We start from the raw sequence: 25,117 nt of genomic DNA, 5'->3' as shown, positions 1-25,117 counted from the left end.
TAAGCCAGCGGTTCCCAAACTTTATTTCATATTTCGGATATCTGAGTTGTTTGCTCCTCTAAACTTTGTTTCCAATAAATAAAACCCAAAGAGGTAAAACTCCAATATTTATAAAAACGCAAAGATGAGAGAAAACTTCTGGAAAATGAATCCAAATTTATGTAGCAGAATTTTGTTTTTTCTTCTTCCTTATTCAAATTATTGTCTCACTGTCCCTCAGATTCATCTTGAGACTCTTATAAAGTCCTGAAGATCAAATTATAACAATAACATGATGGTTATACACTGATTCATCAGTATTAATAATGTTCTTTATTAAATGTATTTTATAGAGTCACAACCTGATTTCCTGCTAAACAAGTACTTTTACTTTTAATACTTCAAGTAAATCTAGCTGATGATACTTTTACTTAAGTAGGATTTTAAATCTAGTATTTTTACTTGTAATGGAGTATTATATTGTTATATTTCTACTTTTACTTAAGGATCTGAGTACTTCCTCAAACACTGACCAAGACTCCTTTATCTTGTATTATATCTGCCTTGTATTGTTTACAGACAAAATACCGGAAAATAATTTCCTTCCTTTTTAACAAAGTAGCAAAATGGAACTTTTTTTATGTCAATTTTATTCCCAGTACTGCTCTAAACAACAGAGCATGGACAAAAACACAAAGAGAGCTTCATACAAACTGTAAAAAAAGAAAGAAAAACAATGCATTGTATTCATAATAAATCACGTTTCCATGAAATTACATCAGGAAGGGGATTGAACAGCAGACAGCAGCAACAATCTGACTAAGGCAAAAACGGACATAAAATATATTATTTCTGAGTTCAGTTTCCATTTTAGGTTTAAGGACAGTCCAGGTTTTCTTCGTCACAGGTGCCAGGCCCTCTACAAGCCTGCTTGCAGTGAGCACACAGACGCTCATTATGTTCTGGGCAAATGGAATTTCATTCATTCATGACGGCAACATCCGACCAATATACATGAGCAACCACATTTCCAACAAGCTTACACTGTAAAAAAAAGCCACCGTTTCTGAAGTAAATCCAACATTTGTCGTGTCATTCCGTAATAAACTGTTGGATTTACCTAAAACTTTGCAGAAACTTCTGCTTCTTTATTATACATAAGTTCAAGTACTGCCTTCTGTAGTGCACTTTTCTTACTGCAATCAAAGTTTACTGATCACACCAAAAGGTAGCAGCTAATGCCTGCAGGCTGCAGCGTTGGCTCCGGCAGCAAATCATGTTGAGGGAATGCAAAGAAACAGCCGGCCTTATACAGTATTTTCTATGAGGCCTCAGTTTCAGTCAGTGCTGCCATAGTGGTTCCCATTGGAAGGGTTTTCCTGTAAACTGTTATGTGAGGCCTCTTCCTCCTGTGACACCACTGGGTCAACTGGCTGTTCAAAGAAGTTGGACACACAGCACACCTGTGGAAGAACAAACAAATGAATTATTTACTTGCTATTCTATTAGTACTTTTTTATTAGTGTTAGTACTTTAAAGCCTCCTCTGGTGGGCCAGTCATTCAAATATCATGCTGTGCAGACAAACCTTGTTCAAACCCCTTTGTTTTTGATATCTAGTGGAGATTCCAAAGTTTCCAAAGATACCAAAAATTTCAGGTGGATTTTGGGGGAAATGTTTGTAAAAATATAACCAATATATGTGGAATATTTACATTTGATGCAATGATGAAAGCATGCAGAATTTACAGTATACGACGCAGATGATTTTTCTACACTTGAAGCCACTTATGAGGAAAGAAATAAGTAAAACCAAGTGTTAAACCTGATTTTAAAAGCACTTCATTATGGTCAACACATGCTCTTTCTAAATTTTGCTTGAACAAATTGACTTTTTTAATTGCATATTGTGAGAATTAAACCATAAAATCCTGCAGTTATTAATAGCTCCTTAGACGAAACTTACTGTGAGAATAGCCACTACACCCCCTTGCAGGAGGCCAGCGAGCACGTCACTCCAGTGATGTTTATAGTCAGACACCCGGGACAGACCCACATACACAGCCGTTGCAATCAGGAAGAACTGGATGGTGGGACGCAGAAGCCTCGCCCACTCTGACTTCAGTCTGGCGTGAATGTACAGCTACAGTAGTGAGAGGGAGAAAATATATATCAACAGACAAAAAAAAGCTGTGGAGTCATACCTGTACATGCAGTTTATATTGTCCAAGCTAATATTTACGCTATAGGTGTTGTTGGCTAATGCCTTTGCTGGAAAGAGCTCTGTAGTTTATAACAAGTCTTGCATTCAGATGTGATAATGACATAAACAAGTACATTTTAAGGCATTAGCTTATGAAACCAGGTATAGACAGAAAACCAGAAGAAGCAAAGATTTATATTATTAGAATTTGCATTGGGTTTTTTTTTGCATTTTGAGCATCTCTAGCAGTCATATTTAGGCAAAAATTTGGCTAAAACTTTTTATGTAAATAGAAAATATGTACTTACTACAAGGAACAGCATGCAGTACATCGAGAAGGATGAATGGCCAGAGTAGAAGGACAGTCTACAAAAGATAAAGAGATACCGAATAAAAAATAAGTCAGGATATTCTAAATTAAAGCTCTTTTCATGAGAAATTCTTTATTATTGTCATTTTTTACAAAATAAATTTACACATGGATTAAGGGGGAACTCCACCTATTTTATACATCAAAATACAGGCTGAAAATGACCCAGTTGTATAATTTCTATAGGTGTTCTGGAGGAGCTTTATCTGGGAAAATAAGCCCTGCTGATGTCAAATTGTTAGCAGTTTGTTAAAAAACCTAATTAACAAATTGGGGGCTTCAAAGACATGGGCCTTTAGCATTTCACTGTGATTGTACTTTATATGATTACATGTGACAAATAAATAAACTTGATTGATTGATTGATTTAACGAAAAGACACTATTGAGCTTGCATTATGAGAAGTGTAGGATCCAGTATTTTTGGATCTCAACCAATACTCCAGATTAAAAATCAGAATATGTCAGCATATTTTAAATGTTTTAATGTGTCTCTTGCTCCTCACAAAATTCCCCCAACTTTATGGAAGTGCTTTACTAACTTGCTGGAGTATCCCTGTAATGATTGCCAGCCTGAAACTAAGAAATTGTTCTTTTGCATGTGTATCTTTTAACAGTTTAACTGTTTGTTTTTTTTCACAGTCACCACATGTACCCCAAAGTAATGTAAATAAATGGGCTCTCTTAAATTATCCATGAGACCCAATGCCTGACAGGCTATTACCTGGCCTCATCTACCAGGAACTTGTCTCCAGTGCAGGTAAAGTTCTCAATGTATCCCCCAGCTTTGCAGTTGATGCGATCCCAGGCTGGTTTGCATACAGCCAGGAAGTTCGGCCGCAGACGACCAATAGAGTATTTGGCTATGTCTGTCAGAGACTGGCTAGCAGCAGCTCCAAATACATAGCTGCCCACAGCTTTGTATACACACGCCACATATTTTGTGCCCAAAGATTGGTTCTTGATGCGAGACAAGTAGACAGAAAGGCACTCGCCACATATGACCTGTAAGAGAAGAGATTAAACAATAAGTAACCTTTTCTCAAGCAAACAGTGACACACCAAAGCAGTCAAACTTGTTGTGCAGTGACATTCAAAGGTCAGAGGACTTATAGAAGAAGAATAGTGATTACTTACCACAATCAGTGTGAAGGGGATCATGACTCCTCCCAGCAGCTGGTAGGATATGGTGTCCTCCTTGAGGGGGTATCTGATAGACTCATCATTACAGAAAAATCCTCGTTTGAATGGGTTGTGTTGAGGAGTGAGGATAAAAAACGGAAGTCCAACTGATAAAAAGAAGAGAGAGCCAGACAACGACTGTAAACATGTTCGTCTTACAGCTTGATAAACATCGAAAATGTACATCATGTTAAAGGGTAACTGTTTTTTTTTCAACCTGGATGCTATTTTCCCATTATTTTGGGTCTGACTAATGAGGACAAACATTTTTGAAATTGGTCCAGTATTGAGTGAGAGCGATGTAATGTAATCCTTGGGGGCAACTGCGCCCGTAAAAGTCTGTCCAGTAAAAGTGCTTGTTTTTGCCGCTGACAGGCTCAGATTGTTATTACAAGTGTCTGACGACGAAAGTAAACATGGGAACAAGTTGCCTGTAGCAGCATTATGGCTAAATGCATAGAGATCTATATCTGGTGCAGCTTACCGGCTAAAAAAAACACCCACATATTCATCTGTACAGTTTGTGTACATGTATTAAGACTTTTACCGCAATGACGGATTATCCCGTGGACTATTATGAAGATGATCATGAGTCACTTTGACTAGCCAAGCGTATTTATTTGAGTACACAGAGAGGACCTAAAACAACTGAAAGAGGAAAAACGACGAAAGGAGGCAGAAAGGCAGTAACTGTTAACTCAGCAAAACTGCTGGTTTTCCTGCAGTCACTGCTCTCCACTTCTGAAGAGTGAAAAGGAAAACTTTTTCTGCAGAGTGAGACATGTTGCTGCCAGACTCGGAAAATCTAGAAGCGTCCACGGATAAGTATCACCGCTGTGTAAATACTACAAATGGATTAACAGGCTGGCTAGACCAAATGTTCAGTTTCATAGGGTAGGAAAAATATGATTTCAACATGTAATTGTGAGGAGTTACAGTATGCAAGTCACCCACATATTCATCCGCACACGCCAGATTGTTTACATGTACAAGGCTGACTTTCACCGCGGTTGAACTATACGGAAACTAAAAAGTTAGCTTTAATGCTGCTACAGACTGCTACTTCCTGTGTTTACTTTAGTTGTCAGACAGTTATAATAACAATTTGAGCCTGTCAATGGCAAAAACAAGCACTTTTACTGGACATACTTTGACAGGCTCAATTGCCCTCAAGGATTACATTGCAGCCCATTTCGTGGCTGCGATCTCGCTCCATACTGGGCTAATTTCAAAAATGTTTGTCCCCAATAATCATTTAGACCCAAAATGATGGGAAAAGAGGGTCCAGGTTGAAAAATACCGAAGTTTCCCTTTAACAAGCAGCTTTAAGAACTTGTGTGACTGAGTTTGATGAGCCACTAATCAATTACACAATGCTTGTAATTCTATGATTTAGTCACAGGAAACGTAACGTGTTGGAATCACACAGGCGTTTCCCTCTTAAAAAAGAAGCTCTTTTTAAAAGTGGTTCTCATGGTTGTTATTTGGCTGCAAGATATTCATTCCGTGCAAAGCCATAATGTTACACAATAACTGAATTAAAGAGCTTTGAGTAAAGGCAGAACAATATTGCAAAAGCAAGCATTCGAATCATGTGTTGACAATGATTAGCTTGAGGAGACTTAATTCCCTTTATTCTTTATTCACCACTTTCCGTTTTATCTGCAACTTTCCAGATTATTACAAAACTGAACGGAGGTTGCAAAAAAAAGACAGTTGACTAAACAGAAGTCACTGATGGATCACCAGGCAGTCTTCCAAGTATGTTCACTGGTATTGATGGTTACAGGATACTTGATTTATCATACAATCACAAATCTTTGTTTAGACTTGTTAGTATAAACTTACTGCAGAGCAAATTACTTCAACTGACGTCTTTCGAAATTCTGGATAAACAAGAACTGGTTATGCGTGACAGCAGTGGATTTTACTGACTGATGATTAATCCATCAAAATTTTATCTACTTTAACTAGAATGAGACTTTCTTCATAAGAAGGGTGGGTCCAACATTAACCCCAAGAAAGAGAGGAGCACAACTAGCGGGAGAATATGATAGTAGTTTAAAATAATCCACTATCTATTTTTTTTCCAACATATTTGTTTATTTATTTATTCTTTATTTCTTCTCTGCAGTAGATTCATCGATTAATCGTTTTGAGCCATTTTTTAAGAAAAAAAGTCAAAATTCTCTGGTTCCAGCTTCTAAAATGTGAATATTTTCTGGTTTCTTTAGTCCTCTATGACACTAAACTGAATATCTTTGGGTTGTGGACTATTGGTCAGGACAAAACATGAAACTTTAGATTGCATCTTGGGATTTGGGAAATAATCACTGATATTTTTTCAACATTTTCTGCTTTTTTAAAGACCAAATGATTACTTGATTAAATCAAGAAAATAATCAATATGTCTGTATTTTGATGACATATTTTAAAGATCTAACAGTTTTTTCTCAGTATTAATCATATTATTTGTATGTTGTTGTTTTTTTTATCTGTATGAGTGCTTTCAAATCTCCCTTTTGCTACAGTATATCCCTCTGACCCTGTCAAATAAGAAGGGACGATAAAATGAGAAACTAGATGAAAAGACGGAGACATTAGTGTTTTATATATACTGTAAATAATACTGAAAGTTGAAACAGACAACATGCAGTAATGTCTTACTGCAGAGTACAGACGAACACTTTTTAAGTATGTAACTTTAATTCACAATGACGGAGCCTCAGTTAGATTTAAAATCTCTTTTACAGGAGTCTTCTGGCCAAGATAGCAGCAGCACATAAAACATGGAGATCACAAAACATCAGAAGTAAGACTGACTCAATAATGATTTAAAGGAAAAAGTAATTACATTATCCAGTTTGGCTGTTCCTGCCAACCCAAAACAAAACGAGAGGAGATAATTGGTGTGCAGTGAGCTGCAGAGCCAACCACAAGATACTGACTAAGCAAAATGACAGAGCAGATTAATCACAGGAGAAGATTACTGGAACTCTGTGTGTTTATGGTAGCTATCACACTGAAAATATGGACAGTAAAGTCCTGAATTTATACAAATTTGGGCTTTAAAATGTTTTTTTTATCGCAGTGTCACTCCCCTTTAAATGTCATAGCCCTGCAGCATGTATCTTTGCTATGATTACATTCCAAACAGGGAGCTAAAAATACAGCTTTGCTTGGAAAAAAAACACACAGGGTGGGACTTTGTTGCCTTTTTTCCATCTTCCTGTCTGCTTCCCTAGACCTCAAGCTCTCCAATTGCTATTTATATGACGTTTGTGTAAATCGGTAGCTTAAACTTTATAAAATGTGTCTTCACCAAAATAGTATTCTAAGAGTTGTTTTTTTATTTTAATGAGCTGCAAGTCCTAAAATAAATAAACAACACGGATTAAAAGGTGGGTTTAACAGCAGGGGGTGGATCAGCGGTACATACCGAGGAGCAGACAGGTAATGTCTAGCAGGATGAGCGGCATCCCTGAAGCTTCAAACATGTTGCGTCCTCTTCTTCTGCTCTCTGTCTTAGTGAAAAATGTCCGGTCCTGACAGTGCCGGCTGGTTTTGGGCGAGACGAGACGCAGCCTATCTGCCGCACATGTCTCGCTATTTCCAGCAAAAAATTAAAACAGTGTCATTGTGCTGCCAAAAACTCCAGGGACTCTCCGGTAAGCTATAAAACTAAAAGGTAAAATATACTCTATAGGTCAAAAACACTCAGCTAACAGGCTATAACTAATCTAACACCACCACACACGTGAACAGCCTCTCACCCTTTTAACTTCTCAAAAACCAGCACTGCAGGATTTCTTCCGCTCATAATGCCGTCCGGTGCTGAGATGAGACATAACCGGAGAGTCGCGGGGAGAAGCGCCCGTTCACCGCTGTGATTAGTGATGCCTTCATGTACAGCTCGGAAAAAAGCAAACGCGTGAAACCTGAGCTTCTGAGCTGTGACGTTGAGTGGGAGGAGAGATCTAACAGTGGTAAAAAGTAACTAAGTACATTTACTCAAGTACTGTACAATTTTGAGGCACTTGTACTTTACTTGAATATTTCCATTTGATGCTACTTATATTTCCACTCCACTACATTGAAGAGGGAAATATTGTACTCTACCACATTTATTTCACAGCTTTAGTTACTTTTCAGATAAGGATTTGACCCTATGGATAATATAACGAGCTTTTAAAAGTTAAAGATGAAACCTGTGGTTTCCAATCTTTTTGGCTTTTGATGTCTTACAAAAAGCAGTGTGTAGTCGGGACCACATTTCAGATGTTTATGAGTTGTTAACAGCTCCATCAAATAGTGATTTTTCCCTCTAAACTTCTCACATGGTTTCATTTAAATAAATGTTCAAATGATCCAATATTTCACCATAAATCAAAGATTAGAGAAAAAGTCCTAAAACTGAAAACAGATTTGTGTATCAGAACTTTGTTTTTTCTTCTTTCCTCTCCCATCGATCACCTCACAACCCCTCAAATTTATCTGGTGACCCTTTGGAGGGGCCCAAACCCTAGGTTGGGAACCACAGGAATAAACTAACGAAATGTATATGAAGTAGTTCAAACTAGCAGCCGCAACAGTGTTACAACAGTAACATGCTGCCTACACACTGATACTTCAGTATTAATAATCTAATGATGTCACATATAATAGGCTAATATATCAGTCAGAGAGACAGAATGAGTACTTTCACTTGGATACTTTAAGTACTTTTAACTGCTAATACTTATGTACTTTTACATGAGTAGGATTTTTCATGCAGGACATTCACTTGTAATGGAGTATTTTTCCATTGCTATATTAGTACTTTTACTTGAGTAAAGGATCTGACACTGGTATTTAAGAAGTATTGAGACAAGTGGTTTGATGCACCACAATGTAAAAATACTCTGATACAAGTAAACGTCCTGCATACAAAGTTTTACCTAAAGGATGAGTAAATAGCATGTTAATGTTGTAGCTTGACAATGAAGAGCTAATTTTAACTGATGTATATACTGTTGGGGAGTTTATTAATAATAATCATTGTAATCTTTATTTATAGAGAACTTTTCAAAACCCACCTTACAAAGTGCTTCACACAGAAAACAAAATGAAACAGATAAATCATAAAATCATTAGATTTTACAAGACAGATAAAACCAATTCAGTGTAAGATAAAACAAGACAAATTTTAAGAATGTGCATTTCCTGCATCACTGCTAGCTGATGAGACTGCCAGCTGCTGCTCCAGCAAAAATTTATTTTAATATTGTAGCGCCACCTACGGGTGAAGTTATGTGAAACTTATACTTGTAACAGTTCACAGCAAGTGAGTAACATGCACATCTGTCTTCATCATGGTTTGGATTGTTTTAATGTTGATCAGAGAGAAAACCATCTGACTCCTTTGACTCACATGTTTAAAAAGACACATAATAGCCTCCATTATGTAAGTTGCCCAGACAAAAAGTTTTCTGGACAATTTTCACACCACAACAATGGCAATGCATGCTGAGAAGTATATTCAAATAAGCAAACACTGCTTATAAATAACTTAATTTGAAAAGAGGAGACAACGTGTGTGTGTGTGTGTGTGAGAGAGAGAGAGACTGAAGCAGTTTTGAATTGTAAATGAAACCTGAGGCCACTGAATGTTTGGACGTACTAACAGTTGAAAGGGAGAGAGAGAATCACAATCGGCTGATTGGCGCCAGCTGTGTCTCCGTGTCTGCATTTCCTTAAAAGGAGCAGTCTCGCCAGGTGTGGGAATCAAACCCACAACCTCGTAATCTCATAGGGAAGCTGACCATATTTACATTTTGAGAGCGAGGATGTTTGTGGAAACATTTTGAGGTATGATATGTGCTTGGAGAGTTAAAACTGGGAGTGAGACGTATTTCGGATTTACATTTTAGGGAAAATGGCTGCTTCAGCCTGTACCTGATGACATCACACATTGATAAGATCTGAAAACTGCTGTAAAAGTTGTCCTTTTGGACTTAAATTGCTTCAAAAGTACAAAAGGTATCACAACATCTTGAATCTTGAAAGTTTGCTGAATGTTTTGAAGTTTAATCGGGATAGGCCAACATCCGTCTTGAGGTCTATCATTCCTTCCACAGACTGCCATTATAAATTTTACTATTTTAAAAATGTATATAAACTCACTGGAATATGCTAGAAAAAATAAAAGTAATAGCACACATTGTGGAAACATGCTCAACATGTTAGAATTGGAAACATATTTCTAGCTGCAATTGCAGCAATCACATGATAAAAATAGAAATAAGAGACAGTTCAAAATACAAACCCAAGTAATATCAGGAAATTCTTAAGAAGAGACTTAAAGGAAGTCACTGACTCAGCCAGCCTGATTTCCTCGGTAACGTCATTCCAGAGAAAAATCTAATTTATGACATAGCATCATAATTTATAAACTGATCATAGGTTTTCGATGTAAAGTCTTAATCTGTAGAGTAACTAGCATTAACAAGTAGCATTAAAAGGAAATACTCCAGTAAAGAGCAAGAACCTCCAAGCTGTACTATGTACAGTATTTGGGTAAATGTACTTAAATCATTTAATTATACATTTAATTAAAAAGTAGTGAAAAATGCCCATCAAAAGTTTGGAAAAACGACAATGACGTCTTCAAATCGTCTTCAAACAGTCCAAAATGCAACTGACTTCTACTACATTAAACACAAATTTTAGGATTGTGTACCTTGTAAGTACTATTTCATCTAAGATAATAAATGCCCTAAAACTATATTTTGACACGGGGACCTTCTTCAACACAGGCCCTCAAGATTAGATTAGTTAAATTATCACAAGCCATGTGGCACACAGTAAACAACAGGCCAGTTGGTTGATCCAGCCTTGTCCACAACAATAATATGCACCATTAAAGCACAATATCAGTTGACATGAAAAGGGCCTTCATTATCCGATCTTGAGGCCCTATCTTGAAGAGGATCTCTGTGTCAAAATGCAGTTTTAAGACTTTCTTTGTTTCGGTTTTGTGCTTATTCCTACATGTTTAATCTGATTACCTCACAGTAAATCCGAGGCTCGGCAGGATAATAGCATAAAAAGCTGTACAAATTGCACATACGTTATAGGAGGAGGGGCCTCCTTAACGGTCAATCTGGCCATAAATTTGGTGATTAATTTTCTGTGAGTTGACTAATTAACTCGATTAATTGAATGTTCTCACTATAAATTTGAATTCTTTTTCAAAATGCTCAAAACACCTTGATTAATTATCTTGGTTTATATTATCTTGCTTATTTAATAAAAATAAAAAAGGCCTTTTTTCTTGTTGGTGTTGTTGTTTCTATCTTTAATACTTTGTGTAGTAGCTGACGTGACTATCATTAAAGCTCTCCTGACTGGAGTAAAGTCCTATTTGTCAAGTAAACAGATCGATGATTGTTTGTGAAATCTCTTCTGCAGTTAGTCAAACTTTTTTTGAAAGTTGAATTTCCGAGGTGCACCTGAAGGCAGCACAAAACAGGGAAGTGGTAGTCGGAGTTTCAGACCTATCGTGTGCCAGTGTTGATGTTACGACAGCCGTCGCCTGATGCTGCCTGAGCTGCTCCTCCCTCCGCTGCGTGAGAGGTAATGAGGTTACATCAGCAACCCTATTAATAGAGAGGAGTTTAGTGTCTCCTCATCGATACACCAGACAGAGTAGATGTGGCTGTGTAGGAATTCCCCTCATGTTTATTTACTGCCTTAAAGTGGAAAATTAATCTTATGACCGGTGTGTAAGATTTAGAGGGATCAATTGGCAGAAATATTGGAAGAAATGCAATATAATATTCATAAGTATGTTTTAATTAGTGTATAATTACCTGAAAATAAGAATCATGCTTTCATTACCTTGGAATGAGCCCTTTATATCTACGTAGGGAGCGGGTCCCCTTCCATGGAGCCTATCATGTTGCCATGGTAGCCCAGAACTGACAAACCAAACACTGGCTCTAGAGAGGGCCTTTCTTGTTTTTTGCAAGTTTTGCAGCCACAGTAGGTTCTCCTACACACTTGGGAGGGGAGGGGTATTCAGTTGGTTGCAACCTCACTGCTAGATGCAACTAAAGCTAAAATTATAAAAATTATAACTGAAATTATACCTTCCACAAGTATGCTAGGGTCTGCGTGACATCAATTTCATCACCAGAGGCTGTACGCATAGATTCCGTGCAGACATCTGCGTACCTCCAATTTGTTGTAACCACGCAGACTGGTACGCGCAAGTCCACGTGGTCACAATACTGTCTTCCTGTAGACGCCGATCTACTGTGCATGTGCGTCCTCTAAACATATTCCAGAGAGTAGTATAAACAGAGCTACTACGCATCTGCAGCTGTTCGTGTACGCGTCTGCGTGGGAGTGTAAATGAGGCTTAAATCTTACACACTGCACCTTTAAAGGTATTTTGAAATGTCATAGGCCTACAGTTTGTGATATACAGGAATATGTAGTGCAACTTTATGAGTCAAACACAGGGTGATGTGATGAGTTCGCAATTTTCAAGTCTGTCTCAAAACAATAATCAAGTGTCCATATGAGCATTGAAACAGGTTTTGTTCTCTATAATCGTTCCTCCTGTTCATATTGACCGTTAGAAGATTCCCTCCAAATGTGCTTACAGTGTAAGTGACGGGGGACAAAATCTACAGCCCTCGTTTTGAGCAAAAATGTATTTAAAAGTTTATCTGAAGATAATATGAGGCTTCAGCCGTCTGAGTTGGTCAAATAAAGTGCATATCTTTCAATGTTACAGTCTTTTTAGTGCCAAAGTCCCTCTTTTTGTTGCAGCCCTTCCATTGCAGCCGAAGAGAGGAAACACAAAGAGGGAATGTTTTACTAAAAAAGACTGTAAAAAGTAAAAAGGGTGTCAATGATCATTTGGGCTACTGACTATTGTTTTGAGACAGATTTGGAAAATTGTGAAACTATCCTTTATCTGCTTCAACAGAACCATCATTAATCTTATTGACTTAAAATGTTACTAATTATCTGTGATTTTCCTGCTGTGACAAGTCAAAATATCTGCTGTGAAAAGGATCTATGACGCTGATTAATTTGAGCGATAAAGAAACAAGACATCTTTGATGACCTCACACTTTTGACAGGGAAGAGAAGAAAAACTTGTGATGCTCGTCAAGCAAACACATCAGTCAAATCTAAATCAGTGTAGCTGTCAGTTTGGCAATTTGAAAAAAGTTTAATTTGTATTTTTTAGACTACTGAGAATGTTCTTGTTAATGTTATTTCAATAAAATTCTACCTTTTTGTTTCTAGTTTCCTCAGTAATGTTACCAGCTGATAAATAGGAAATAAATATCAACCACATGAGGATTTTTTCAGCTTCAGCCGGACATGAAAAAGTTTGGGAATCACTGCCATAAGGAAACCACATTAAAACACAAACTATTAAACAAACTGATCAAAGTTTTGATTTTTTCTTGCTGCTTTCCCTCAATTACTTTTCTACAGACAGAAGAATATACAATTAACACATATAGATAGTTCTTTTTATTAACAAATAATAAAATCAAACAGTATTTGTTTTGCTTCTGCACAAGTCCCAAGTAAATTTGTCTTTAGTCTCCTGGGCAGATTTACATTAAGGTAAGTAAACATAAATTATCATAAAAACCAGAACATGCATCACAGTGACTAATAACATTATCTCATCAGCATCTCCAACAATTGTTCTCTATGTTCATCCGTTTATCTGCTTCTGGGAGTTCAAATGAGCCTCAATCTCTGGTTTGAAGAACAGCTCCCCCAGCTGGCCGTGCGAGGCTTCGCTCATGGCTTTGGTCTGCATACACATCTTGTACTTGTCTGGAGGAAGCTCATCTGCGCAGCTCTTCTCGTGCCACAGGTGGAAAAGGCCACGAGACGGAGAGCGAATCACCATCAGCTTACTGTGAAGGTACTTCCTGTACAAGTGCACGTCCTCCAAGCCCCAACCTTTGATGCTACGGTCAAAACCACCTGCAGGGAAATGTAGATGATTAGACGTGATGCATAACAGTGAGAATCAGGAGAAGGATAATTTTAGTTGGTGTTAAAATCATAAACAGAGGAAGGACAGAAAGCAGCGGGAAGCTCTTAAATGTGTAAGTTAAGAGGAAGAGAAAGAGCTTTGCTTTACAGGGAAGGAAAAGGCCAGAACAGTTTAAAATATACAGTTATTTTAACTTTTTATGTACATCCACTCCTGCATCATTAGGTTATCACTAAAGAAGTCTTTGAAGTCAAAATGGTGGAATTTTTATACAAAATTTGCAAAATCCTGCAGTTTTATGAATCTATTGTTATGTAGTTATATATATTATGAAATGAACTGCTAGCTTACACAGTAGAAAAAAGTAATTTTAAATGTATTATGTCTTTCTGTGTGAAATTAGTGGTGATTTGTCATTACCTATGTTCATGAAGTCAGACCTGTACTGGCATGTCATTCCAAACCCAAAGTCTCTCCAGAAACCTGTTTCCTTCCTGATCACCTGAGACAAAAAGACCAGAGATTAGTTTTACATCCTCCTGACACACTCACCCATTATCTCTAATTAATTCAAGTATTTACTGTTTGTACATGATTTTGTATGTACCAGCTGTTGTTGAACAGAAGGTAGAAGAGTCTGATTGCTGTAGATGATAGATGGGTTGTACTGGCTGAAGAGCACTGGATAGTGAACTTTCTTACCTAGAGACAAAAACAGTTTTATTCCACACTATGACAAGTTTACTAATAACACAACCAATAAAAACTTTATAACTGAAGTGATAATCTGTGACATTTGTATATAAATACATGTCTGATTTGCTAATTGTCTGATTTTAATACAGCAGTGATTCAAGCTGTAGTGACATTTGCCACATTTTTTGTTTTGAACACCTGGAGTCAGGTCGGTTTCTCTCTTCATTACTGGCAGAACCAGCAAACGTTTGATTGAAGTGAAAAGAATAAGAACTTGGTAGTTAGTGTATGCAAAAATGAGCACCAGAAGAAATGAGGACCACCTCATTCAGAGATTCACATTACAGTGTTGAAAGTACTGATTGATTACGAAATGATCTCTGGTAAGAAACACCACAAGGATGAACACTTATCAGGAAAGACAGAGACAAAATAATCTTATAAATTGTTATTTTAAGTATGAGTTTTGTGTACTTCCTCATACTCAGTAGTAAGCCAGTTCCAAAAATTAAAAAGGTACAAGGAGTAAATGAGTATGCCATTGGTTTCATACTAATCCACTGATCTTGAGGTTTTGGTATCGCACCAAGAAACGCAGCAATGCACAATTAAAGGCAGGCAAGAAGGAGACTGCTAGCAAGTAAGCATTGATGTAAACAATGCAGGTTTCAAAAAATTCTAAAAAAAAAAAAAAAAGGCTTTGCCCCTTTAATTTAAATTTAAATTAATCTTAAAGGCCTTTCATACCCCTGGTATACGCCCACAGGTGTTTTCACTTATGTTGCCTGATTAGACCTGTTCTCAGGACTGTACAGACCAGGATTGATGGACGTTTCACTCAATCTCCTGATAGTTTTTCATGAAAACTGACACCATCATTCCTTTGGTGTGGTCAGACCAGATTTCATCAAGTGAAATTTATGGATTTTGGTTGCCGTTGCCAAAAGCAGACAGGACTAGCATAAACTGTGGGAGCCAGCTGGTTCGCTGACAGCAGCATTCAATTTTGTTTTGCTTTTTTAAGACAAGTAAATTACTGTGAAATTGCCCTCAGTGTATGAATTCTGTTATAAAAATAAATTTGCCTTGTCTTCCACAAACTGTAAATCAAAAAGCTTCTTATCAAAGACTTAATGATCATTAACCTCTATTATTGTCCTTTCACTCACTGCAGCAAATCAGCATCCCATCCTCTCAGAAATAAACAAGGACATAAACAATCAGTATTTCCTAAATGAGAGGTTAATATTCTCAAACTAGCTGGATGTCAAAGAGCCTCGTAATTTTCAGGACAAACTATAATCAGATTAAACTCTTTTTTGAAACAAACGAGGCAGGATTAATTCACAACTGCAAGCAAATCTGTCTCGCCTCATTCTTCATTGAAATGAATGGGGAACATAATCCAGCCAGACCGAAGCTTTTATTTGTATGATTACTTCTTGGACTTTTTTGTGACATCACATAACTCCCAGAATATCTCTGCCCAACTTCAACCTCAATATAGTAATTAAACATCTGTCTGGGTGAGCAGGGCCTTTAATCAATTAAATCATCAACTGTTGCTTTAAACCAAAGTTGTTTTATTGTTCTAATAGCAGTTTATAATATGAATCGAGCCTGGATAACATCTCTGGAAGATATGGTGTAAATGTTTTATGAGGATATGTTGAAGAAGCTGAAGCAGTCCCTTGTCTCACCAGGCTCCGCGTTGAGGCGACAGGAAGTTAGGAAGTCAGCAGTGAAGTGGATGTCAACATCGCAGAAGAAGAGCAGCACATTCTGGCTCCGCCTCCAGGCCCTGGCGCCTACTTCTAAGCCCCGCCCACGAGAAAACTCCTCATTCAGCTGGATCAAAGTGAAGCTCCTGAACCGAGTCTCCCTAAGGAAAGAAGAAGTCACATCTGGATTAATATCTGTGTGTAGCTGTACAGGTATTTCCTTTTTAAACATTTTAATTTTGAAATATTTAGAGCAAAGAAGCATTCAAAGACAACCAACCTGCAGACATTCAGTCTCATCAGCCTGGTACACTGTTTAACAATATATTACAGTAATATTAACAGTAATACATAGAAGATCAGCAGTAATTTTCTCCAAAAAGCCTGAAGTAGATTCTGCATTTTATGATCCCAGCCTGTAACTCAACAGGGGTTTGATGCTCTCAGGAGGTCGAGAGGCTTCAGAGGATTTGTTTATTATTAAACTGCAGCCCTAAAACACTGATACTCTCTCATTTACAGTTGTTTTTACAGTCTTATGAGCTACATATCTGCAATGCAGCACAGACATATCTATAATGGTGAATTCCAAAAGAGCTGAGAAGAGGAAACATATTTCATCTTCATCTCACAGCAGTCAGTTATTGACTCTCCTTCTGGACATTGATCCATTCACCAGTCAGTGCCGTTATTATCTCCCAGAGGTCTCGAGTCAGATCACTCAAGTCAAACTTGAGTGACAAATCTGATAACTTTAGACTTAACAAAGTTAAAAAATACTTTCAACTTAGCACTAATGACTCCTTACTTCACTTTGACTTTAAACGTTTTGACTTGGAATGACTTGAATTCTGACCATGACCAAAGATTAGATTAGATTATCACATTTGGATAAAAAGACTAAAAAGAAAAAATACAAAAAAATGGATGTCGACATGAAAAACATTCAGCTCAGAAAAGAGACTGTAATTGTGTTACAGGAAAACCAAGACAAACCTGATCATTTTGATGTTAAATGTTATTAAGTTTATATGAAAATAATCACTACAAAACTTAAAAACATCCATATTTCTGTACATTAACTATACTATATACTGTTACTGTTATATTGCAATGACTTGTTTAGGACTCAACACGCAGTTTGTGACTGGGACTTAACTAAGGAAATGACTCAGGGCTTCATACTGTAGCAAAGACTTGAGACATACTTGAGACTTGCAAAACAAATGACTTTGCCCAACCTCTGAATCTTGCACAGTTTCATCACTACTGATGACCACAAATAATTACTTTCCAAAATGTAGAAGCTGGAAATTAAACCCTCTAATCGCTTGTATCATCCAGACACAAAACCTCGAGTTATTACATCAAAAATAAATACAATAAGAAATAATAAAATACTTTTTGTGGAGCTTTTACATCCACAGAGGAGAAAATAAACATATGAAATAGGCGTTTAAAATAAGTCTTGGAGCCTATAACTGTGTGTCAGTGCCATCAAAAACTTTCTTTAATGTCTCATCTTTAAAGATGAGACTGAGTTGTCCAAGATCATAAGAAGATATGTGGCTGAATATTGTTTAATTGTGGGTTTTTGCTTCAGTTCATGTATTTTCTGAATAATTCAACACACCAAGCCAATTAGCTGATGAGTACATTACCTGGTGGTCTGGTCCAGCATAGCTTTCACCTGGTCAATCTGATCACGACCAAAGTAGACCACAGTGAGATGGACCCTGCCGTCCTGCTTGATGCACACTTCTCTGAACCAAAAACACAGAAGGAGGCGGCATTATGAGACTGAGAAAGATATGAGAAATCACTGTTACTCAGTGAAGGACAATAATTTGATCCACATCTGTGAAACTGGCATTTAAAATCTATAAACTACGCGAGGAGCTAGTCCATTAAGATAAGGATTCACTCAACACTTCCAAATGTGTTACTTAAGTTTGAGATCAATAATGTCACGATGCAGCCACAGTCAGTGTGAGTGGGTGCCTGTGTGTTAATGCACTTCTAAAAGATACCTGAAGTTGCTGATGAATTGCCTGAATGTGTCGGCCCGCTTGGAAAGAGGTACGATGATGTTGATGAGCATGCTGCGTGTGTCAACCCTCTCGCTCTTCACCTTCATCACGGGGCCAAACGGCCTGAAGAGCACCAGCTGCGTGAAGTCCTGAGAGCCGTCGCCTTTAAACATCAACTCGTAAACAGTTCCTTTGCCCCTGTCTGTACGAGTCAGCCCTGTGACAGAGACAATAAGAGGAAAGAGAAGATTTAATAAATGTTAATGAAGGAGCACCTGTTTGAAGTTTACAGTTGTGTGCTTGGTTTCAGACAGAGGCTTAAGTGTTCCATTTACAGATGTGATGCCATGCTATTATATACACAATCATCACAGTATTTCCCATAGTTTATACACAATGCTAAGAACTCCATCTTGATTTTCTGTCCTAGGTTTGAACTTTGACATTTGCACATTTCATCCTTTTTGCATTGTTGTTCTCTGGTTTCATTATAGTTTCCAATGTGTCCACTAGTTTCTCAGTCTCGTTCCACAACTCAGAATTGCACCTCAGCTATTCAAATATGTTTGGTGTTGTACTCACTGACAGATGTTTACTGGCTAGGAAAAACAACAGAGCCAAGAAGAGCTTGCATGTTCTTGTGCATAAAAAGAAAAATGGCTGCAAAAAAATATTACATGCTGACAACCGTGGCTGAGATCAACACAACTAAACATGTTGTTGCAAATCAACTTATGAAAATAAGAACCAGTCATAAAAAACATTAAGCAAACTGCTTTTAGCGACCACTACTGTAGCTTATGTGTCGACTGAAATGACTTCTGCAGGGCAGATATATTACTGCACTCTATACTGATTGGTTAGGATAAAAGAACTAGGACCAGAGATGCACCTATCCAATATATTGAGTATCAACCCAGCGTGATTGATCCACATTCAATACAGTTTCTTCATCAATGTCATCATAAAAATGATATGTTTCTGCTATCAGTTACATTCAATTAGTCAAGGCTGGCTGACTTCGCTTTTAGCGATCCTTGGTCTCATGTCATCTTACATAAAAATGATTCCAGTGAGTTCCACACAGTGAGGAATGCTGATTTTAAGTTTGTATAAAATAATTACCGGTGTCAGATCAGTACTCAGTATCAGCAGATACCTCAGGAAAGAAAAGGTTGGATTGATGTGACTCTATAACTGACAATGACAAGAACAACACCTCCCAAACAGAAAACCACTGACATGCACACAATGTCAGACTGAATAATGAAGTGAAACAAAGTGAACATTTAGTCTGAGTATCAGGCTCCTAGTTCCCTCTCAGACAGTCAAGTCAGGTGAACACTTTAAGCTACTCAAACTACAGTTTTATTGTTAGTTCAGCAAAGAATTGATAGGTCTCTTGAAGGTTTTCTGCTCAGTGTATGCGACTTCAGCCCCCTCCCTGTGTCCCTAACAATAACTAAGCAAGTGAAGAAGATCTCACCCATCTCACTCACCCTCTATGAAATCTGAAGGAGAGTATGTGTGCTTCCGTCTAGTGTTATCTGTGTGTTGCTGAGGTCCATTGAGGACATGCAGAGCTGTTTCCACGGTGCCTATCAGCTCGTCCCTGCAGTCCTTCCTCACAGGTCTCTCCTCCGGGTGCCTGGTCAGCCCCGTCTCCAGCTGGTACACTCTGAGCGACATAACAAATCACCCACTCTGTACAAGAAACTCAGCATGACAAAAGTACGCTACACAATACTCCTGCAGGCTCTGCTGTTGTCCCCACTGACTCACTCACCTCCGCAGGTTGAAAGTGTCAAAAGGTATCACTGCATATTCGCTGGGCAGATTCACACCTGAGTTGACCTCTGCCTGGTTCAGCTGGGAGCGGAAGAACTCCTGGAGGACATGATGTAATATTTACTACACCTATAATGTCACACCTCATTCATCTCACCAGCCTACGTGGAGTCTGCTCTGCCTCCACATCATGCTGCACCCAGTGTTCCTACCTTCAGGTCAGACTGTGTCGGGGCTTTGTGCAGACTGTCCAGACCCAGAGGCAGAATCCCTTTTGTTTTTGCTTTATCCAGCGACTCCTGAAGCTGCTGCGTCCTCTCCTGGAGAGCCTCCTTCAGCTGAGCTATCTGCTTTGTCAGGCTGTTGATGTAATGTCTGTGGGAGTCCTCCCTCTCCTGCAACAAGGCCATGTATCCCTCCTTACTGGTGGCCCCTCCAGACCACAGCGGGGATTGCTGGCTGCTGTGGGTTGCAGGCTTACAGGCCAGCAGGTAAAACAGAAACAGACAGCAGCAGAGGCCAAGCACAATGAGGCCGACACGGGCCACCAGGGCTAGCAGCCACCGTTTAAACATGGTGGATTGTCTTTTAAACAAGGCTTTTTAAATATTTGAGGCTTATTAAAACATGACAAAACTTTTGTCACAAGGAGATGCAACAACAAAAAGATAAGTAACCCATAGTTCCTGCAGCACAGATTAAAAAATATGGCTTTTTAAGAAAACATCCTTGTCCTTTCTCTTGGCGTCCTCATCGGTCACATCCACAGATAGCATCACCACAGGGTGTCCGAACATTCATTTCTCTTGGATAAATGTGTTCGTGTCGCATCGCCAGAGTGCTGAAACGCCCTACAATGACAAAATCATTCATTTTAAAGCAATGGTTCCCATCCCGTTTGGCTTTTGACCCTTCAAAATAAGGCAAAATGACACCTCATTACAGGTTATGAACACAAACGGTGAGCAGATCAGCCAGACAATCTTTCTTAGATTGCTTCTTTTACAGGATTTTTAGAGGCCTGAAGGGGTCAAAAAGGCAAAAAATTAGAGAGAAGTCAGAGGAAATTACAGTACTTTTGTGTAAAAGAATTTTTGTAATCATTGGGAGACCTCAGATTTTTCTAGGGACCACTTGGGGGTTTCTGACCTCCAGAACAGAAACCCCTGTTTTTAAGGATTAAGTAGTCAAACGTAAAATTATTGGCACTAACAAAAGATCGAATGGGGTTGATTGTGCACCTGCTGTGAACATAACAGCAACAGCAAAGAGTTCAGCGTCAAGTTCCTCTTTTTTTACGTGGCACTTTTTCACATGAAAGTCAAAAGGACTTTACGGAAAGAAAGAATTAGAGCAAAGACACACAGACATAAATTCACAAAAACCTAACTACATTTAATAAATCAAATTACGGCAGGACAAAGCAAACTCACTGACCTATTCAGTCTGATATGCGCCTCAATATTTGTTGGAACAGCTGCCGTTGCTGTTGGACTGCCGCTCTGGTTTAGATTGGCTAGTAGAAAAATGCACAGAAACTAACCTGACCTTACATTCACTCTGAGTGCCACGAAGCTGAAGGTGGGAAGTGGCAGAAAACAAGCATTTCTCTGTGTGTGTGTGTGTACGTGTGTGTACGTGTGTGTGTTGCCATCATCAGTTTATTCACAGCACAGTTGGCTCTTTATTGCTCAGGTAGAGGCTGATCTCATGAAAGAGTTGCTATGTTTCCAGGTCCACCCAAGCTGAGAGTGTGTGTGTGTGTGTGTGAGAGAGAGAGAGAGAGAGAGACAGAGAGAGAGAGAGAGAGTGTTGGTGATTATAGATGCATGCATGTGTTCATACCATGCAGCCCCCTTTTAGAGCACTCTACCATTAAGATCTGTCATTTTAATAAACATAGCAGCCTGTTTCAGACTCTGCATGGAAGGACTGAATGCTCACATGGCATAAACAGTGTTTAAGCCTAAATGTTATAGTCATGTTTGTAATCTTTCATCTCTTGTGGCTGATTTTTTTTTAAAAAAGCCTTTCATCTGTTTAAAATGACCGCAAAGCTTTCATCTTGCTGTCACCTCACAGGCAGTGGGGTCATCAGGCTTATGAGCTCTCATGATGAAACTGATTGCAAAAGAAAAAAAACTGAAATCACAAAAACATGAGCGATGCACACAATACACAGTTTACACTTTCTAAAGGTGTAATTACAGGCAGACAGATTGAAAAAGAGAAACTTCTACTCACCAGCTGCTGCTCACAGGAACTCGATATCCATCATCCTAAACTGCTCATTTTTCAGTTTGTGACAGTTTTTGTTTTTTTTGCTCAAAAACGGCATCTAACAACGTTTGCAAGGTTTTCCTCCGTCTCTTTAGAAAGCTTGTTTGTTTGCTAGTATTAAAAAAGTGAGAAATTGACAGAAATTATGACACAACTCTCTACCTCGCCAAAATTGAGGGTTGAAATGGCCTTACATGAGTAAACTGAACTACTGAGATCTCTGAGTACATCCTCTCTCCTCTCAGTCTCCACCTTTTTCCCAGCACCTCCCTCTCCTCTCGTCTCCTCTCTCGTCTCTCTCTTTCCATCTCTCACTTTCTATTAGAGCCAGTGTTAACTCCCATCCCGATGAGATTTCACACCATCTGCCTTCATCCTGAATTCCCTTTCAGGTCCTCCGAGGCTCCGCTTTGCCCTTAAGTCTAATTAGAAGGCAACCGGAGTAAGGAATGCCCTTCAGACTTCGATGCTCTGCCACCTGCAATCTGTTGTGGGGGAAATAGCTAGGTACCAGTCGGATCCCACCAATAGGACGGGGTCTTGCACATTTAATGAGGCCCCGTACAGATGGTCCTTGTTTTCATTTGCTCTGACTCCTGAGCTCTGACTCCTGAAGTTTTCCTCTTCGTTTCTCCTGTTATGCACTTATATAAAACAATTTTTCTTGTAAATGATGTGCTATAAATACATTTAACATAGTATTTAATAATTGTTAACATAATATTCTAAAAGGTGTTTCTGAAATTTGGGTGTAATCATGCAGTGGCATTGCCTTAAATTCATGTCAAATGTTTTGTAAAAAGATAAACAGGAAAAAAGTGGAACTTATACTGATATTTTAATAGTATAATATTTGATTCATTCCTGTTTTTGTCCTGCTGAGGAATATCGTTAAATGTCTGTTGTGTCTCAATCTGAGATGAAGATGCTGCTTCTTTAATTTCATCCCATCCAGACTACTGTGACTCCCTCTTCACTTGTTTTAGCTTGACATTCTTGGCTTGTTTACATGTAGTGCAGAAAGCTGCTGCTAAGCCTTTAAACCTTGATGTCTAAACATTGTCTTAATCCAATTCCAGACTCTTGTGATCACTTTTAGAGCTCCTCATGGTCAGACACCTGCTGACATTAGAGATCTACTGCAGCTCGACATCACCAGTAGGTCTCTGAGGTCTTCTGATCAGGACTTGTTGGTTGTTCTTCACTTCAGGCTTTAAACTAAAGGACACTGTGCTTGTGAAGTTGTGGTTACAACATTTTGTGGACACATTTAAAAAGCAGCTCAAGGCCCAACTGTTTAAATTTGCTTTAGTTTAGTTCAGTTTTATTTATCACTCTTATAGATTGTCTGTATTTCATGTCTTGTTTTTCACTTTTATTGTGAACATCTGATCTAGTAGGACGTTATATAAATAAACTTCACTTACTTACTTATTTTTTATTCAAGGTGTATCCAGATTCAGCAGTCTTCTGGCAGTATCAAGCAAATGATTAATAAAATACACACATTACCAGTGTGTGTGTGTGTGTGTGTCTATCAGTCAGTTTTAAGGGTTGGCAAATTTTAATTTTCCTCCAGTCGTATCTCGCCACACATACAGTAGTTCTGGTTTTATTTGTACAGGTTTTGAGATTTCTGCCACAAATGTATTTAAAAATTTTTAGTAGCTGATACAAAGATTGATTGTGCATAACTGGTAGCAGGCAAACACCTACTCATACCAATTGCATGACAGAAGTAAAGATGCATTTAGAATATAATATTCATAAGTATGTTTTAATTAGTGTATAATCACCTGAAAATAAGAATAATTGTGTTTTCGTTACTTTAGAATGAGTCCTTTATATCCACATAGGGAGCAGGTCTTCTTCCACAGAGCCCACCATGTTTCTACAGTAGCCCAGAGTGGATAAACCAAACACTGGTTCTAGAGAGGACCTGTTGCGTTTTTCAGAAGTTTCTTAGCCACTGTAGGTTCTCCTACATGCTTGGGAGGGGAGAGTGCGGGGAGGGGTATTCATTTGGTTGCAATCTGCAAGCTCACCTCTAGATGCCACTAAATCCTACACACTGGTCCTTTAAATGTACAGGAAAGTAAATTCTATAAAATATAGTTATCTTGAACAGTTCACTTAAATCAGATCGTTAACTTAAATATCATCACCATTACTACTGTTAATTTATTGACCTCTTTCCAAACTTTGTGACAGAAAATTTTCTGACCTTTAACGGGCAAACCAATTAACCTTTAGATTCTCTCTTCAAATTATTTATGTATTTATTTGGGGTTTTTTTCTTCTTTTTTGTTAGTATGTGATAAGAGATTGTTTTCAAATGTCACATTTCTTGAGAATAAAGTAGTTCCAATGAAAAATGCTTGCACGTAGAGCTGCAATGGTTAGTCGATGAATCAATTAGTTGATAACCATGAAATTGATTGCTATTTTGATAATAAATTGATCATTTTGTGTATCTTTTTAAGAAGAAAATTTCCAAATTTCCTGATTCCAGCTTCTCAAATGTGAATATTGTCTGGTTCTATGACACTAAACTGAATATCTTTGTCGGTTGGGACAAAACAAGACATTTAAGGAGGTCACATTGGCCTTTGGGAAACAGTGATCGACATTTTTCACCATTTTCACCAAACACCTAATTGATTAATCAATAACGAAAGTAATTGTTAGTTGCAACCCTACTTGCATGGTGGGCTCTGTTTAGTTCAGTAATGGGAAGGACACGTTGCTGTTAAATTTTTTAATTGTCATTTTTAAATCAGTCTCAAAGATCGATGTGTGAAAACCTTGGTAAATTAAACCCAAAACTATCTGCACGGCAAGATACCACTGAA

General features: G+C 38.1%; 2 protein-coding genes across 2 annotated transcripts; both read right to left on the bottom strand.

Moving 5' to 3' along the window:
• Positions 1 to 618: 618 nt before the first annotated feature.
• On the bottom strand, positions 619 to 7,632 carry LOC121903998 (phospholipid phosphatase 1-like). Its single transcript, XM_042421472.1, has 7 exons — positions 7,506 to 7,632; positions 7,172 to 7,338; positions 3,688 to 3,839; positions 3,275 to 3,555; positions 2,490 to 2,547; positions 1,945 to 2,121; positions 619 to 1,442 (listed from the first exon to the last, which is right to left on the bottom strand). The coding sequence occupies exons 1-7, from the start codon at positions 7,550 to 7,552 to the stop codon at positions 1,317 to 1,319; spliced, it is 1,008 nt and encodes a 335-aa protein (XP_042277406.1). The 5' UTR covers positions 7,553 to 7,632; the 3' UTR covers positions 619 to 1,316.
• A 4,837-nt stretch (positions 7,633 to 12,469) lies between these two features.
• Positions 12,470 to 21,128, bottom strand: LOC121904363 (chondroitin sulfate N-acetylgalactosaminyltransferase 1-like). Its single transcript, XM_042422065.1, has 9 exons — positions 20,198 to 21,128; positions 19,984 to 20,084; positions 19,697 to 19,875; positions 18,198 to 18,414; positions 17,829 to 17,930; positions 16,147 to 16,328; positions 14,358 to 14,452; positions 14,171 to 14,252; positions 12,470 to 13,737 (listed from the first exon to the last, which is right to left on the bottom strand). Exons 1-9 carry the CDS (start codon positions 20,558 to 20,560, stop codon positions 13,460 to 13,462), a joined length of 1,599 nt encoding a protein of 532 aa, XP_042277999.1. The 5' UTR covers positions 20,561 to 21,128; the 3' UTR covers positions 12,470 to 13,459.
• Between the last annotated feature and the right edge of the window lie 3,989 nt (positions 21,129 to 25,117).

This window comes from Thunnus maccoyii, chromosome 9 (genome assembly GCF_910596095.1).
Source record: "Thunnus maccoyii chromosome 9, fThuMac1.1, whole genome shotgun sequence".
Classification (NCBI taxonomy): Eukaryota; Metazoa; Chordata; class Actinopteri; order Scombriformes; family Scombridae; genus Thunnus; species Thunnus maccoyii.
Note: the sequence above shows the minus strand (reverse complement) of the source record. Positions and strands in the feature narration are given on the sequence as shown.